This window comes from Polyodon spathula, chromosome 8, assembly GCF_017654505.1.
Source record: "Polyodon spathula isolate WHYD16114869_AA chromosome 8, ASM1765450v1, whole genome shotgun sequence".
Taxonomy (NCBI): domain Eukaryota; kingdom Metazoa; phylum Chordata; class Actinopteri; order Acipenseriformes; family Polyodontidae; genus Polyodon; species Polyodon spathula.
The window spans coordinates 7,502,300-7,521,382 of NC_054541.1; the positions used below are offsets into that span (position 1 = coordinate 7,502,300).

Sequence of the window (19,083 nt, forward strand, 5' to 3'; positions counted from 1 at the left end):
ATGGTTTGCAAACATCAAAGACATTGTTATATTTTAAGTAGCTGAATATGGTAACAACCAACAATTTCTTTTTGGCCTAGGAGTCATTGGCTATAAAAGCAAAAGGTTTATCTGGAGCCATGTTAGAGATGTAACCAGCCATGCTTGAGATGCAATGATTAGACCCGTATAGACCTGTGTCACTGTTCTGCACGCTAACCTTCCCATTTCCCACAAAGTCCCCATAGTAGTACCACCTCTTAAGGAAAATGCTGCTCTTCCTGCCTGCTTCACTTCCGGAGAAAGGCCTGAGGATTTCCTTTCTCATAAAACTATTATTACAGAACAAAAGGGGACAAACAAGATATCTTTCAGAAACCCGAGCACTTAAAGAGAAATAAATAAAATAGAAAGGAATGCAACCCAAGATGACAAAGTACAAAACAGAGTATATTATATTTATGTATATTGTGGAATATACACTCGAAATGTAATAAAGCCGGCAAGGTTCCCCTTGTTTGTTTCACATGTGCAGCTCAAATGTATTTCTCTTTCCAGTTTCTGACGTTTATCTAGTTTGAAATATGTCCTGTTCTAACGTAGCTGTTTAGGAGAAACGTTTGAAACAAATATTCAATTCAAATGAGAAGGGAACAAGATTTTCAGGCAGTTCTCAGGGATGTGAAATGGGCAGACCATGCTTTACTGTTGTTACCAAGGTGTTTCACAGTGCTTTACCTTGCAAGTCTGTGATTAACCGTCCATGTGTTTTCCACGATTCCTTTGAGTTTTTGCTCTGCTTTTTGACACTTCGCAATGCCTTTACTATGTTACACACCCCTGCTTGTGTGTTTTTTTTTTTACACATTTGTATGTTACGCTCAGAGGTCTCCAATACACTGTTTTGTAGGTTTGGGAATCTGTTGGAGAAGAGTTCACAAGCTTGTTCCACAACAATTCATCGTAAGCCATAATAAAGTCTCATAATTTAAATATATAACACTTGGTAAAATTCATGGGAAGTACTTAGTTTCCCATAACAAGTTGATGCAATACCAAACTGCTGGAAGATAAACCAACAAGAGGACTTTGTTTGTATTGGGTTAGTACTTCAGTGGCAGCCAAGTTAGTTGGGTACCTGATGTTCCTGGGGTTGATGTGTAGTACAAACTGTACACCTCTGCAGTTAAAGTTAAATAATTTTTTAAAAGGAACATCAGTAGATTGACAGTTATGCTGTTTCCATTGTGCATATAATTTTATGTAGATCTGGTTTTCACTGTCTTTGGTTTGAGTTTCCTAACATCTTAAAGAAATCCTTAATCCTTCTGATTCCCTGCCTTGCTCTTTGATGTGAGTTCCCATTGTGGGGTTGCCGTTTAGACAATGCAGCCAGCATATCTGCAGATCAACTGTGACAATGGCAGGAGGGGTACAGAGGAGAAGTGGAGGTATCAAAGTCTGGCTTATAATTACTGGGGCTTGGTGATTCTGTGCAAGCCTTTGTGGGTAATTTCGTGCATTCTATTCAAAGTTGTTTGCAGAAAGCACCTGGGTCCTCATCATCAAAAGCCCTGCACAAATAATTTCTTTACTTTCATCTTAAAGGTATCCCCCTCGTCAATGAATTATTGAAAACAAATAAAAAGGGAGCGGGTCGTCAAGGTTACTTGTTTTTTTTTTTTTTTTTTTATAAATTTAGTCATCTCAAATTTTTTTGTTATTTTTCTCCCAATTTGAAATGCCCGATTATTATTTTTAGGCTCAGCACACCGCTACCACCCCTGCGCTGACTTGGGAGCGGCAAAGACGAACACATGTGTTGTCCTCTGAAGCGTGTGCTGTCAGCTGACAGTTTCTTTACACACACTGCAGATTCACCATGCAGCCACAAAGGAGCTACAGCGTTGGAGGACAACGCAACTCCCAGGCAGCTTACAGGCAAGCTCAAACCGCCGGCCAGACTACAGGGTGTCGTTGGTGCCCCTGGCGATGCTCAGGCGCATTGAGCGCCGCCCTCTGTTGGTGACGCCTGGTCCATGGTCGGCTGTGGAATAGCCCAGACTCGAACTGGTGACGTCCAGGCTATAGGGTGCATCCTGCACTCACACAGAGCGCCTTTGCTGGAGCCCTCGTGTATACTGGTTTTGAAACAGTATTATTGTTGCTGTGACAGGCTGACCTTTCAAATCCTAATACAGTAGTGTATAATCGGATGTAATGCAAATCTCTTTTTTACATTGTATTTTGTGATGTTACTAAAGTGGGATCAGTAAGTCATCAGTGGGATTAGTATAGAGAGCCAGTATTTAGGCCCACCATGATTTAGATTGTATTTTAGCAGTAATATTGAAATACAGTATAGTTTATTGTAAACTATACTGTATTTCAATATTGATTTTTGCATTGTAACCCTCTGTTGCTCTGTGACACCTATAAGTCACCTTAGATGTGGGCATCCGCCAAATAAATATTATTAATAATAATAATAATAATAATAATAATAATAATAATAATAATAATAAAATAGACCACACACAACTTAAACATAAGATATACAGTTGGCCCAAAGGGATCAGAATTAGAAAAAATGTCAGGGTCTTTTGTGTTACAACAAAGTTGGCCACCCAAAAGAAACTACAAAATGTACTTACAAAAAAAGTCTACTGGAAGCCATAATAGTTGTACAGTATTTCATGTTAGATTTCAAAATGTCACATTTATCAATTTTTGTCAGTTTTTAGTTAAGTAAATTGAAAACTATAAAGTGGTATGTAATTCAATATGTTAACATAACAATATTTGGCAGGTTTCATTCAACTTTATGTAGCAAAATTAATTAATTCTATTGTGGGAAAACTTTTGGCCACAGTTGTAAATGCTTATTTTGGAGTTTTGCTACCTGTAAAGAGATCATTAAAGAGATGCCACCTTCTGCTTACCTGGCTGTGCTGATCTTTCAACTCTTCTCTTATGCAAACAGTTAATTTTGTTACTGTTTAACTTGGTGCCATTTCAGTACAAGGGGCATTCAATTAATCAAACCCTACAATTTCCCACGTGAAATTGTAACATTTCGCAACTAAAACAGACAAGTGGTTTGCCCTATGTCATTAAGTTTCAATAACAATAAAAATATAATTACATGTTTAAGCAACGTAAAGGGAAAATCTATCAGGGCACTGAGGATGAGGTGGAAGGAAAATACCAGTAATCGCCAGAGAGGTTGAGCTGCACACAGCTGCTAAATTGACATTTTCTCTTTTCTTTCAGTTTAAAATATAATGCCCCCCTTTCATTTGCACTTTACGCTGTGGGCAGGCCCCCTATATGAGAAAGGTTGTTTCTTGGCTGCAGATGTTCCTCTGAAAGTTTCACTGACATGATTTACTCATTTTAGCATTCTGTCCAGTGGAAACCGTGAAACCGATTAAATACTGTGCTTCCTGGCCCAGCAGCTGTACTGCAGATCGGGGCAGGGGAAATAATGCACAAGCCTTTTGACAGAAGGATGAATTGCTATTTTAACTTTTTTCCACCATATCTCTTTAAGGAAAAAGGCCATCAGTAATTAAAGTTGTGCCCATTATCAAGTCATACAAAGAGGGTCATCGTATTTATCCGTTGAGTCTTGAATGTTATTTTATTTGGAATCTGACATCATTAGACCTCCTTCAATGAAGCACACTGTATTGTACGACTTAAAGACCACAGTGGGCAGCAGACTGTCCGAATTGAAATGCATGCCAATGGCAGCCTATATAAACCACCATTTATCATCATAATTGAATGATATGTTCATGTAAAACATTTACAGCTGTCTCTGTATTTTTTATTTAGTGGGTTATTAGTGATTTTTGTTTTGTATCAAAAACTTAAAACAAGGACTAGAAGGTTTTAAAGAGGAACGATTCGCAATTCTTGGATTGCTTGGGTCAGAGTTTCTAGAAATGGTTTGAAAACTAGCCTCTCTGCTTCTTCCCTGGCTGCAGGATAGCGAAACAGAACCGGGACCAGCGATGCCGTCAACCGAGTGTTCCTCGACCATTGTGGGCAAAGGTGGAAAGATGACAGCAACGGTAAGCCACAAGAATGGTCACACCTCTATTGCGTTGTTGTCGTGGTTCGATGTGGAAGATGCATAAAAATATGGACACATGTTACATTGAAAAATTAGTGGGTCAGCCTTTCAGTGGAAGATACATTGCTAGAAAAGCAGTTTGATTAAACCCTCCAACTTGACATTTACAGCCACGGTAGGGGTTGCATGTTAACACACTTGCTTGTTTTTCATATGGAGAAGTTCCTACGCTGCAAGGTTTGAGATTTCTTCCGTTCAGTAACTGTTTCTTATTCAGTGCTACAGAGCAGCAAAGGTCTTGTTTCCAGTGCTATAAAGATTCAAATGGAAGTGTCTTTGAGTAGCTAATGGCACCCAGTGAGGAGTTTTAAAAAGGTTTAAAATGCAAAAATCCTCGAGGCCATCTTTGCAGGAACAAAGAACTTGAAATCTCTCTTTGGTAATTAAGTGCAGCATGTGTGTTAGTTCATACATGAAGCAGAAATGTATTTGTTAAGGGTGGAATCTGTCAGCACTGTAAACAACAAGAGGTCTATTTGGAAACCCTTTCACTTGAGTGATGACTTGTTTAGTCAGTAAGGGGGAACACGGGCAAGTTGTGACAATTTTTGGGAAAACCGACATGAACGTGCATATGAATTTGTAACTATGAAGCTTCTTGAGTTCAGAGCTCTGAATCACCTCTTTGAAAGACCTACATGTGGAAATGTGCACGCCCAGGGAACATTCTCTTGTCTGCACCTAATCCACTGCAGATGAACTGTTTTCATCAGGCATACAACTCCTCCAGCCACCCCTCCCCCTACTATACTACTTCCCCTTTCCTTCTCCCCCCCACCCCCACCCCCATCTCCACTAGGAGTGAGGCCCCCTTGCCTAATCCTTTTCCATGTGTTCCTGACTTCATTTTGCTGAATCAGCTACTTGAAAGACTGTGCTGGTAGAGTGAGACATTGCCTTCACCCAGAACCCCATATGAAACTGTAACTGTATATTTGTATATGCAGTAGTTTATGTACTATAATACACATAATACATGTTGCTTACATGTAAAGACCTATATGTATATATGTATAGGTCGTATATGTGTGTGTCATATGTTTGATACACACGTTCATATCCAAATAACACACAAGCCATTTGCTGTGTTGAAGTTTTGTATTTCTGGTACATAAATGGACTTTGTGATTGTACCAGTATTGTTCCTATGGTTGGTTCTTCTCTGTGATTCTCTTTGGGTTTGCCTGACTTACCTGGTTTACCATGCTTTCACTCCACTGCGGCAATGCCTTTACCCTGACTGCAGTAATCTATATTTAATAGGGGTGCCCTGAAGCTTATTTATATTGTCACTCAACCAGTCATCCAGTTGAAAAAATGTTGAAACAATGAGAGCTTCAGCACTGGGACCATTCCAAAACGTATTGCATTCCACAAGTCAAAATATCATTGGCACGCTCAAGAGTTTCTGATGTTCAAACTTTGGAGTATTCAGCTAACGCGCCGCCACGAAAAACTTGGGCTTCTCATTAGCTTGATATTGCTGACATGTCATTTTATTACAAACTTTCATGGAATGCCCCTCTGGAGGTTTGGAGAGCGATTGCATATTCTGCCCCTCTCTCCAAACCAGGCAGGGTGCTGCATGCGTTTAAACAATTCTGACAGCTTTGACTGGGAGCAGGCAAGTGAACTTCCAAAGGAACTAATCATTTCCAGGGGTTGTTAGTCTGACCTCGAAACAGGAGTGAGGACAATTCTTACTGGGATGACAGACCAGAAGTGACAGCAGCCTTAAGGTTACATTGTCCCTTAACCAAGTGTGATGGGATTGTCCCCACCCCGTGCATATTATGATTTATATTTTGTATTTGTTTATTATTATGATTTATGTATTATATATGTGACAGCAGGTAAAGCAGGTTTAATTATGTATTATTATTTGGCAGGACGAACAAGGTTCTGTTACCCATTTTTGTTATTGTTTTGTTATTTTTTAAAAATAAAAAAGCGTGACTATGAGCTGCTGATTATTTAACTGGCTGACAGTCCCGCTGATTCCGAAACTCGTGCAGACTATGGGCGAGGGGTAATAAGATAATTAATAGCTTGTGTACGTGCCGTTTTCTTTTGTTATTTGAAAGTTTGTTTATTTATTTTGTAAATATATACAGAGCACATATATACGGTTTCCCTTTGCGAGCAAAGTGTGTGAGACAGTTCCCGGTCAGTGCAGTATTGAATATGCTCTGACCATCCAGGTCAGGGTTAGGGGTAGTGTGTGGAAGCCTGACAGTGCCCCTGTCTGCTCTGTAGCTGTGTTATCACTGCGCGAAATAAGCAGACAGCATGGAAGGAATTTGGCACCTGTTTAACTTGGCTGTACTGCACCATGGTGTGGTACGAGGGGCATCAAATATGTAGATAAAGGTATTGAACTGTTTCGCCCTGTGCTGCTGCAGTGTGCACATTTTTGTGATGCAGTGTGAACAAGATGGCTTTGCAGGGGTGATGTCAAACCAGAAAAACTCCAAACAATGAGGAATGGCGGTGAACCTGAGATGCTATGGCGTCCAGTGTTTTATTGTAAATAATAATAACAAACAAAAGGTTTTCAATGAGGACTGGCACTTCCAGCACGCTGTAGCAATTACTTATACTTTTAATCTCCTCATCTCTCCCGTTCTCCACTCATAAACACACAACCCCAAGTGAATGAAAACATGCAGCTTTTATGCAGCTGTACCGAGACTCGATTGCTAATCAATCATTCAGTTGGAGTCTCGGTACAACTGCACGTGAATTAATAAAAGTGCAATTCCCCATGCTCACATATTATTACATTTTACCTGCACGTGAAGTGCTGTGCAATCCTCGTGCCTAAATACAAATATACATTTTAACCACTTGTGCTTGTAACCCATATTTATATCCTGTGTATAAACACCAACATTAACACACTACATGCAACATAAAACACTGATAAACATAAAGGGGCAGGACACTTCGCCACATATGACCCCCCCTTGTGCGCAGCACATCTGACCTCAATGGCCACCTCCCCCCTCAGTCCCAAAGTCCCGGTTTATAGTCCCGGCCCAGGAACAAGGGCAGCAACGGGCCAAAAGTGTTGGCCAAGGTGGGAGGTCCTCCTCCCACCCCAACAGCTGTAGCGGCCAGGCCGACTGTACACAGGCCGGCTCCTCCGGCCAAGGCAATCCTGGCCGCCGCCTGGCTGTCTGTGGGGGTGGTCTCTTGACCACCTCCCCCTTCTCTGTAGCCAGAAGCTCCCCTTTGTGGGGCTCTGGCCAACAAATTCCCTACAACGAAATTGCTGCGGGGGGAGGTGGTCTCCTGACCTATCCACCCCTTCATCATAGCCGGCAACCCCAGGCGATGGTAGCAGCAGCAGACCATCAGGAGGCGACGGCAGCAGCAGCAGCGGACCCTTGGGAGGTGAACTCGGGAGGGGAGCCCCTGCCCATAGAGGGCGGTAGCGAGAGCTCCACTTCTCCCTCGTACACTGTAACTGGTAGCTCCCCAGGCAATACGGAGCAGCAGGCAACCCCAGGCAATGTGAAGCAGCAGCCAACCCCAGGCGATGCGGAGCAGCAGGCAGCCCCAGGCGATGCAGACGTGGCATCCTTGGGCGGTGCGAGACAGGCATCCTTGGGCGGAGTGAGGCAGGCGTCCTTGGGCGGAATCAGCAGGAATTCATCCTCTGCTGGTGGAGGTGGGAGCTGCAAGCAGTCCTCCCATTGCGCTGGAGGTGGAACTAGCAAGAATTCACCCTCTGCTGGTGGAGGTGGGAGCTGCAAGCTATCCTCCCATTGCGCTGGAGGTGGAACTAGCAAGAATTCACCCTCTGCTGGTGGAGGTGGGAGCTGCAAGCAGTCCTCCCATGGTGGTGGCAGAAACACAGGCAGCTCCTGCTGCTCTGCTCCTTGCGGTGGAGGTGGCGGAGACAGAGGCAGTCTGTAGTCTCCTGGCGACAGAGGTGGGAGCGGCGTGTAGTCTCCCTCTGTTTCAGGGGACTGGTGCGTCTCTCCCTCACTTGCAGGGGACTTGTGCGGGTCTCCCCCACGTGCAGGGGACTGGTGCGGCGCTCCCTTTAATCCCGGGAATGTGGAGCTTGTGTCTGTGCTGTGTTGTGCAGGGAAGATGGTGCTCAGGGGGTATTGCTGGCTCTGTGGCGGCAGCTCCTGGTTCTCTTCCCCGATGGTAGGGATGGAGAGTACCCGTCTCCATCGAGGACGAGGAAAGTGCACTCCACCACCAGCGTTGGTCGTCCAATCCACCTCTGCAAACAACGGCTCAGAGGGAGACTACGACCTCTGCCGCGCTACGCTAGCGATGGCTCTTCTCCATTGGTGCTGGAGATAACAGGGCTCCATTGTATTTCTCCCTCTTGCACTGGAGGTAGCAGGGCTTCTCCCTCTTGCACTGGAGATCTCCCTCTTGCACTGGAGAAGGCAGTGATGGCTCCTCTCCCTCTGGCACTGGAGATAGCTGGGTTTCTCCCTCTTGCACTGGAGATAGCTGGGCTTCTCTCTCTTGCAGCGATGGCTCCTCTCCCTCTGGTGCTGGAAAGAGTGAACGGGGCCCCTCCCTACAGGAGTTCAGCCTGGTAGTTGGCTAGCACCATGGCTGCGATGTCTGGGAGGAATGCTGGGTGGTATTGCTGTTCCCAGGCCTCCCAGGCTCCCTATCTCAGGGCCACAGGAGGTTGGTCACAGCAGGGAGGGGCTCCTCGATATCCCTCTCAGGCTCAGTCAGCCAGTCTCAAATCCCCTCAGAGGAGAGTGGACTAGTTCGCCTCGGAGAAGGCAGAGGCAGCTCCTGCTCCTCTCCCTCGGTTGATGGTGGTGGAGGTGAAACCAGCAGGCATTCTTCCTCTGCTGGTGGAGGTGGGAACAGCTCCCTCTCTGACTTTGGATGCAAAGGCTCCTCCCACTCAGGCATAGGGCATTCGGGCTCCTCTGTCTCTGACAATGGAGGGGGTTGGTCGGGTGCTATGTGCCCAACCTTGCCAACGGCAAAGCACCATTCCTCACCTTTCAGGCAGGTGAGGCAGATGTCCAGCGTGGTAGAGACAGCGCTGGACCTGCGACCGGCCCTGCGCTGCTGCTGATGCGCTGGTTGCTGCTGCTTCCTCCGGCCGCTTTTCTCCATTTCTTTGATTTTTTTTTTTTTTCAAGCACTCAAACAAAAAAAACACCTCTGGTCTGACGCTTGGCGGTGCTGTTATCCCACTGCTGACACATACTTGTGAACAGGATGGCTTTGCAGGGGTGACGTCAGGTTTTGAGGTTGTTTCCAAATTTTTATTTTCGGATGTTTTTCAGAAAGAGCTTTTCAGGAATTGTAATAATGGGAACTTGTATCAACGCCAAAACGATGAAACAGTTAAGAACAAAAATTTGAAAACAACACCAAAACGGAATATAAGCATAACTCTCTCTTGGCTCGTAGATAGCTTTTATTAATGTAAGGCAGAGTTGTATTCCCACATTTATCTTATTCAAGTTGCTGTCAAATGCCCCTAACCAGCCAAACTAGCCTGTATAACAGGACGATAGTCTTACAATGATGCTGTTTTATACACTATTTCCTAACAGTGGGAGCATGTTGCGACGTGCTAGACTCGTACACAAAACAAACCAGATGTGCTTTTGGCTTTAATTGCTGCTAAACAAACTCTGAATGACTTTCTTTAGGCGCTGGCAGATAACTACCAACCCTTCTGATAATGGAACACCAAAACAATCCCCCTGGCTACTCATGCACTCATGAGTGTGGAATCTAACGCTACAGCACCAGATCTTTTGGATAGACTGGTATAGGAACTATATGCTTCTAATATACATTATAAATGATGTTTAATGTTTAAAAAGTGTGTTGGTACACAAGCTATATAGAGCTGTATGGTTTGGTTCTCTAGTCACAGTGGAAACTCAGTGTAAGTATTTGTAGGGTACTGTAACAAAGACGGCTGTAGTGGGGACATCAGACCAGAAGAAACACACAGTGCTGCGAGATGAAATGATAAATGGATGCGCTGCTGCATGGTTTATTATTATAAAAATAAAACAGTACAAAATCCAGGACACCCAAAATAAATAGACAAACAAAACGGACTAGCACTTAAACCAACAGTGCCCTAACAGACAAACACGGTGAGTCAAAACAAAGGTTATATATTTACGTTTAGTTATCGTTTAGTTATGCAATTCCCCTTGCTCACATCTTATTACATTTTACTTGCACGTGAAGTGCTGTGCAATCCTCGTGCCTAAATACAAATATACATTTTAAACACACATGTTACACAGACCTGTTTATATCCCGTGTACCAATGACTATACACCAACATTAACACACTACATACAGCACAAAATGCACACAGGGGCGGGCACTTTCCCACAGGTACTAAAAGGGCATGAATCGAAAGTGCTTTTTACATCAGATACTGAAATTCACATATACCCCCCCCTTGTGCAAAGCACACATGGCCTCAATGGCCACCTCCCCACTTAAAATCCCAAAAGTCTCGCTCAAAGTCCTGGCCCAAGAACAGGGACTTTAAGGGGTTCATGGGCGGCAATGTTGCCAGTAGCCAGGAATCTCTCCTCCCGCTGTACCACTGGCAGCGGAAATGCTGCCAATGGTGCGGCTGTCAGCAGACGTGCCGACAGCTCCCAGACTGACTCCTTCAGCCGGGGCAAGTCCAGCAGCAGAAAAGCTGCTGGGGTTGGTGGTCTCCAGACCTCCCCCAAGATCTCCGGCAGCGAAACTGCTGCGGGGGAAGGTGGTCTCCTGACCTCTCCCCCCTTTTTCATAGCTGGCAGCTCCCTCTGGTGGGGCTCTGGCCACACTGACCCCTGCGGCCAAGCAGAGCTGATGGTGACCCCTGGCGAAGCAGTCCCGGCAGCCCCAGGTGATGTGGAGCAGCAGGCAACCCCAGGCGATGCGGAGCAGCAGGCAACCCCGGGCGATGCGGAGTGGCAGGCATCCTTGGGCGAAGCGAGGCAGGCATCCTTGGGTGAAGCGAGGCAGGCATCCTTGGGTGAAGCGAGGCAGGCATCCTTGGGCGAAGAGAGACAGGCATCCTTGGGAGAAGCGAGGCAGGCATCCTTGGGCGAAGCGAGATAGGCATCCTTGGGCGAAGCGAGGCAGGCATCCTTGGGCGAAGCATGGCAGGGACAAGATGGGGTGCAGGTTTTGGCTCTCTTCTCGGCCACTGCAGCTGGGCGATTCTTTCTTCCCGTGCTTCTTCGACAGCATCTAGTCCTGGTCCTTCTGGTGAAGGGAGAGGCAGCTCCTGCTCCTCTCCCCCTGATGGTGATGGAGGCAGAAGCAGCTCCAGCTCCTCTCCTCGTGATGATACAAAATAATAGTAAATTAAAATAATCTTAAAGAAAAAAAAAACAAAGATGAGATGTATAACAGTTTTCCTGCAAGAACTATTAAATAATATAGCTAGAATATAACAAAAAAAGTGGCTAACAAAAAACAAACCCTAATGGATAGATGTACTAAAGTGTTGCGTCTGTCACAATAATTGAAAACCACATGCAAAACGGTTGAAAGCATAGTGTGAAATATACTGAATATACAGAATATTGTAATGAGATGTACTAAAGCTGCAGGCAGTAGTGACACTTACAATTGCATCAATTTGTTAAGAACTTCTGAAAGCATGTTTTATGGTGACATTTCCCAGTCCGCTTTTTCTCGTGTGTTGCCAGCTGTGCTCAATGTATTTTTGAGACGAACACCCAGCTACCAAATTTTCATTAAAGGCAGGGTGTACTTACAAGCCTTGAAAACAAATTTCTATGACATTTCTGCGTTCAGTCGACTGCCACTGATGCCACGCTCGACCCTTCTTGCATCTTAGGGGACCCATCTGTATAGGACATGATCTATTGTGTGTTAATTGTCTAGGCTACTAAGTAGATGAAGTTAAAAATAATAATTAAAATAAAAAAAAACTAAAAAAAACTAGAATCATTTCGTTTCAATTTAAAATAATAATTAAATAAAATAATCTTTTATTCGAATTGTACGCTAATGTGTACACGGCAGCTGCATGATTTATTTTGTGTTAAAGGTAACCGAGGCTAAAGTACAAAAAAAGTGCACTAGGTATTCCTTTGATTTTACTACTGTACTGTATACTGTATAGGCCTACTGTATAGATTTATATTTTTACATAATGTAACGTGAATCCTCCCCAAAACACATGAGTGTCACACCACCCACTTGATATATCATGGGTGTAGGGGTCCAATATACATCCGCTATATATTGAGGGCTGCAATATAACGAGAGACCCATAGAAACACAAATAGGCTAACAAATAAATACTGTACAACCAGTCACTTGTTGTATCATGTGCGTCAGGGTCCAGTATAAATCCTCTATGAAACCCGCTTTTTCTAATTTTTCGTATAAAAAGCAGCACATCATTTTAATTCGTACAGCGGAGGGTAATTGCTTCTCATCAACTTCAGTCTCCAATTAATTTCATGAGTCCTTCCTCAAATGCACTCCTCACCCGCAGCATAACTAAGTTCACGTGTTTGGGCTACGAACTTTATTCACGAGTAGGGAGCTGACATCACTGCCTTGTGGCTTTTGCTAGTGCATTGCTTTCAGACGTGAACACCTCGTGGGCTAAAATAAAAACCGCTTCAGCAAGTAGATATTTAATTTGCTTTGTGTTATTGTGCAATACGTGTGTATATGATAATAGTATGCTAATAATGCTTTGTTTTTAATTGTTTTGTATATTGTTGATTGTGATGTGCAGTACAAAATAAAACGAACAGTAATTCCAAATGCCTGTGTATATTGCTGCTAAGGCATGCGCATTTAGACAGTAAAAATGTAGAGCCAACTCCAGGACAGTGATATATCCGAATCCACAGTATAGCGAGGGGTTATATAATGAGGGGTGGGTGTATTTCAGCACAATGATTTATATTTAAAATACATTGAGAACTGTAAATGTATGTGCGTGCGATTTTATTGTATTGTTTAACTAATTACTGAAACTTAACATAGAGTGGAAAGTAATATATATATAATATATATATATATATATATATATATATATATATATATATATAACAGTATTAAAATAGGTAAAATGAATACAGAACAGAATGCATTGTACAGATGGCGTTTACATTTAACAGAAACAATGTTATTGTGATTCTTGCACCCTTGCTTGTATAGACGTTATCCTTAGGACACCCGCTGCTGCAGCGAACTACAACTCAACTGCTGCTATTTTATTTGAAACAATGTTGCACAACTCTCTCTAGAGATCTCGCTAAGATGACGCAAATAATATTTAAATTAGTTTATTGCGGCTCTCTTCATTAACATATTTTTTCTTAGTACATACGACAAAATGTGCACTTTGCGAATTATCATAACAAAAATGCAAATTGCGGTATGTTTGTGCTGCGACTGGCCAATCTTAGTAGAGCTACCCCTAAATGTACATTTCAGTAATGCCTTCGATACCAACACAATGTTTAGATACGTGATGAAACAATAGCAGAGCAGCAGGCATTTATTTTAGGTAGAAATTCTAACTCAAGCGAAATCATTAAATAATGAGATCTACTTCTTTGACAAAATTCCAACCATTCCAGTAAGGTACACTATAGCCAAGGGTGTTAATATTTGGGTGTATAATTCAGTATGGGCTGCCATATTTGATTATATTTCTCTGTTTTATTAAGCATAATTAGGGGTTCTGTTTTTTTGCTGACAAATACCTGCCGAATTTAATATTCAAGGTGACAAGGTAGCTGAGTGGATACAGGATGCAGAGGTGATGCAGTGCAGGAATGAAGCAGACAAAGACTGTAATCTGGTTTGGAAAAGGTGTTTTTATTTATATCCAAGTCTAGTGACCAAATAATAAACCCCGGCAATACACAACAACGTGTAGTGCACTAGGAAACAATAATGGGTTGCAGTCCAAACAATAAACAAAAAATATCCATCCCATAATAATACTCACACGGTCACCAGTCCTGGGTGTGTGCAGTAGTGTTCATGGTGGGTGATAACAGTTTATTTTGTGACTGTGGTTTAGTGTTGTTCTGGCTTTGTGCTGGCCCAGGACGACAGCTTCGGATACGTGTTAGTTGTCTGGTGGTTCACAAACAAGACAACTACTAACAACACGAAAACAAACAAAACACTCACGATTCGATTTATGTTAAACTGGGGTCTCTCACAGTCCTAGCTTCAAAATGCAAAACCAAAACCGAAGGAACAGATTACAATTCTCCGACCCCATTCATGCTGTCACGCATGACCCCTTGGTAAATGAGTGCAGCTGCCTTTACAATTAGCAGCTGCTACGTCATTTCCCTTCCGGGTGAATATGTTCTTGCAACGGAGTCTCGCCTTCTTCCAGACTGACCGACTTCCCGACTCTGGGAAAGAACTGTCAGGCCAGCCCGTCCACAGAACTCTGTTCTCGCTGCTTAGTGCCCTCACAGGTTGGGAGAGAGATTTACAACCAAGATTCATTGTATTTCTGTGACATCAAGTTACTGTCATTGTGCAGAGCTGCTTTTGTAAAAATTTGCATCTCGTGGTCTGTAGAGGCCTGTTCTGTCGCAGAAACTCGGGCACTGATCTCAGATAAAGATTGTTGAACTGTAGTCAGTGTCATCGAAATGTTATTGAACTTCTCGTCTTATTCAAGTGCTCGATTGCTGCCATGATATCCACAGTGGGGTGCGTAGGCGCAAGATTGTCGCTGTGCTGTTCTGTTTCAGTTAATTCATCAGGCAGAGAAGAATGTTTGCTGTAGGGCCTGGACTTCTTCTGAGTCTGCTGTTGATTTCTCTGCTGTCTTAGCAGGTTTCTGTTTGCTCATAGTTGCTCAATATTAAGATGATTTGGGCACTTCTGGGAAATGTTTAAAAAAAGAAATATGGAGGGTTGAAATATGCAAATGAGCAGAGCTCCTGTTAAATGCGCCTGCTCCACCCCCCACCCCACACAGCACATGGAATGTAGTTAATTGTACAATATTTACAGTTCCTGCAAAAACCTGTAACTTTTAGTACAATGACAGCCAATAAGAAACATGTGTTCTCTTCGTCTCAGATTACTTGCCGTGATAGCTTATGTTACAGTATACTCTATATTTGCTTGTAAGTGAAATAACCTGCTTATTGAAAACGTGTTCAACAGAAAGGCTTTCTGCTATTTGGCACCATCTTGGCTTAAATTCTCTTGAAATGTTCAGTCTTTCTTATCTCAGTTTTTTTTAGTTTGGCTTTATTTCAGCTGCAGGATACAGCAAGTTCCAAAAAAGATGTAATCATTTCTACAATTACAACATTAGACCACCTGGAGTCACTAAACTAAAGCCTCTCTCAAAGAAATCTGTTCTGTGACACAAATTTTTTGGAAGATAGCTGACATAAAAAAAAAAATACTTTACGATACAATACGATACTGTTAAGCGTCCAGTGGTATTGTAGTAAGAAAACTCTTCCATGGGGACACTAGCAGGCTACAGAGTAAAACAGTTTGACAGCGTTACCCCCTGTCTTTAATTAACAGGTTAATAAGTTCATGAATGGCAGGAGGAAACAGTTTGAAAATATGCCCCTGAGTGTATTTTCTCGTTCTCTGGCACATTTTGCAGGTGTAGGGGTTAATGAGGGTTACACAGGCCTGCAGTGTTAATTTTTCGTTTATAATCCAACCCTAGGGTGACCAGATGTCCCTGTTTAACTTAGACTGTCCCCTTTTCCCATAAAAGGTCCCAGTGTACCCACATTTTTCCCCAAATCATAAAAAAGTCTCTGTTTCCAACAAATCCAGATAGCAGTTCTTACATTAATTATGTAAACAATAGAGAATCATATTAAAATATGGTTCCAAAATAATATTTTTCGTATAGGTTACTATACAAAATGAAAAGTATGCTAGATGATAGAAGTTAAGGGTAAAAATCGCAATACATATCGTTGTAACAGATTGCTAAACATGGCCATGAATCGGTAGAGAAGGTGTTTTTTGTTAGTTTAATGTTATTTGTAATCTATGTGTCCCGGTTCTGAGCTTTGGAAATCGGGGGTCATCCTCTCCAGTGCTGCCCTTTCAGAGCTGCTGGCTCAAGTGCTGACGAATAGGCTGTCAAGGCTTAGGCACCCGGTGGAGATGTACTTAGCGATTTGACGTACTTTGCTTTACTTATTTTCTGAAGCACACAAAGAAGCTGCAGAGTCCAGTTTGGCTCTTTGAACTCAGATAAAATAATCAGCATAAAAAAAAGGCTGAGTTACTGACCCCCCCAGATCTCCACAGTGACCCCCGACTCCCTGCAAGGCTGCATTGTGACACATGACATGGTCATCCATGAGTGAAAAGAGCTGATGTTTTATTCCTTATTAACCCTCGAGGAACATGTTTCTGTGTAATCCATTTGTGTGCATGGGTATCAATGTTGTGAGCAGGGAGAGGGTTAAATTCCTCCCTGCTGTAGAAAAACGTGTGCAAATGCACATTGGTTTAATTTAGTTGTTTTTGTTAATTGTTTTATTGTTTTGGCAGTTGGCCCCGTTATTGTAAATTGAACTCAGCTGCCGAGTATAAAGGAGAGCAGCCAGTCTGCTCTAAGCTGCTGTGTGAAGAGACTGCTTGTGTGGGTACACAACTGTGAAGAAAGGTACTTTGCGTGCAGTTATTTTTGTTGTGGCTGGCAAATGGTTTAGCCATCCAGCGATAGTTAGGTTCCTGATATGTGTTTAGTCAACACTCCAAAACGGAGTTAAGTTTTGTGTTTTATTTTGTTTCTGTAAGTTAAAAGTGCGCAACTGTGCTAAAACTGCAAATCCTGTGTCTGGGTCTAATTTTAAAGATGCAAATGAATGACCGCGAGTGCTGACCAGTTCATAATATGTAAGTGTAGTACATCACAGTGAAACTGGCAAAGCTTAGGCAAGCAGAGTAGTAAAGTTTGGGAGAGTGTAACCCTTCAACACTGCAAAATGACTGCCAACTCACCACAGGAAAATTGATCCATTAACAGCGTGAACAGTGACAATCAGTTCAATTTGATTATTGTCGATGAAGATCAAGCAGTGCATTTTAACTGAGTTCTGCAAACAAGCTCTGGAATATAAATAGACCTGGAGCAGTCTGTTTACCCTTTTCTCTTTATCTAATCTAAGAGCTCTCTGCTTCCAGGCGCCTGCTGGGGGAGATGCACTGGCTTGCCAGCAGCAGGGCTGTACTGTCCACTGGCTATAATGTGATCACAGTGGGGAATGACTGGTGGCAGGGGAGGGGTTTCAACTCCTTGCCTTTCCAATGCACAGAGCAAAGGTGCCATCTCAAACTATCTGTAAGTCTCTAGAGGCTGATTTCAAATGGTCTTTTGGCTGGAGTACAATTAAAAGTCGATGTAATTAACACAGCGAATGCAGAGCAGTTATTATTCAGTGAACAACTTAATCATTGTGGACTTTGGCCTGTTCTTGGCATTTTAAATAACTAGCCATACTGTTCTAATTGAACCCAAATAAATAGTGCTCTGCTTTGGACCCAAGTCGAAGTTGCATGAACTTACACATCTTCATGGAATGGAAGCGGCAAGAAAAGGGCCACTTGAACAGTGGCCTAGCAGCTCCCTGTCATTAAACCTGCAATGCCTTTATACCCATTCCTCCACTGTGTCTCACCAACCAGGGTTTCATCTTCAGAATATGAAGGCTCAAGGCTGCAGAGACAGTGTGTCTAAACATTAAACTCTCCCACTCAGTTCTTCAAGGCTTACAGATCACCCTGCAGATTGTTTCTTTTGTATTGTTTTCCATTGTATTTTTCTGACTTCCCACAACTTAACTCTAAGTGCCATTAGCTGTTTATTCCCTCAGTGTTTCCCTGAAGGTATAAAGTTTATTGGATTGAAGCTCTAATGTGTCTGTGGCAGAGCAAAGCTCTGCCCTTTAAATTGGCAGGGATGGGGTTAACTTCCCCTACCTGCCTGGGTTTATTATGTTCAGGTGGCTGGGGTTGATTAGTTGATTAGGTTGATTAACAATCAATCAGCGCCCAGCCACCTGATATAAAAGGAGGCCTCTGCTTCTCATTTGGAGAGAGGGAGCTGAGGAAGCAGGTTGGGGGTTTTTTTGGTTGTTTGGAAAGTTTGAATCCAGTGAAGGCATTGCCCAGCCTGGAAATTGTTATTTTTGTAAATTTTGCTTTTTGTCTTTCTTTGTGTGTGGCAGGCTGGCGAGTGGATAGAGGCCCAGAGACAGACTGCAGTTCAAAAAAATAACTATTTTATTATAAATAAACACAAAAATGAAAGGGCACAAGGGCCAAAACAAAACAATTTAAACACAAAGAAAGACAAAAAGCAAAATTTACAAAAATAACAATCTCCAGGCTGGGCAGTGCCTTCACTGGATTCAAACTTTCTAAACAACCCAAAAAAAACAACCTGCTTCCTCAGCTCCCTCCCCCAAATGAGAAGCAGAGGCCTCCTTTTATATCAGGTGGCTGGGCGCTGATTGATCGTTAATCAACCTAATCAACTAATCAACCCCAGCCACCTGAACATAATAAACCCAGGCAGGTAGGGGAAGTTAACCCCATCCCTGCCAATTTAAAAGGCAGAGCTTTGCTCTGCCACACACCTCCCCCCATGTACAACGTACACCGGCCGCAATCGGCCAACTCCCCCCTTCCCCCCACCCCCCTCCCCCCAAGAGTCCAATTATGTCCCTTGGGTGGGCTGTTATGGTGGGTGGTGGTGGGCGGGGTTGATGTCGGAGCCCCCAAGCCTTCTTTGGTTGAGGGGGCCCCGAATGTCCAAGGTAGTATGGCGACGGCGGCCCGGCTCCCTCTGGTGGCGGAGGCGGCGACGGCGGCCCGGCTCCCTCTGGTGGCGGAGGCGGCGACGGCGGCGGCCCGGCTCCCTCTGGTGGCGGAGGCGGCGGCGGCGGCCCGGCTCCCTCTGGTGGCGG

The 19,083-nt window shown here is 43.4% G+C and overlaps 1 protein-coding gene across 2 annotated transcripts in view; it reads left to right on the forward strand.

Moving 5' to 3' along the window:
- The first annotated feature begins 3,967 nt into the window (after positions 1-3,967).
- LOC121319280 (DNA (cytosine-5)-methyltransferase 3B-like) overlaps positions 3,968-19,083 on the forward strand; it is a 44,739-nt gene continuing 29,623 nt past the window's right edge. For both annotated transcript variants that reach the window (XM_041256540.1, XM_041256541.1), the window contains exon 1: positions 3,968-4,058. In XM_041256540.1, the coding sequence (XP_041112474.1) occupies positions 3,999-4,058 (60 nt within the window). In that variant the 5' untranslated portion in view covers positions 3,968-3,998. The remainder of the gene's footprint in view (positions 4,059-19,083) is intronic.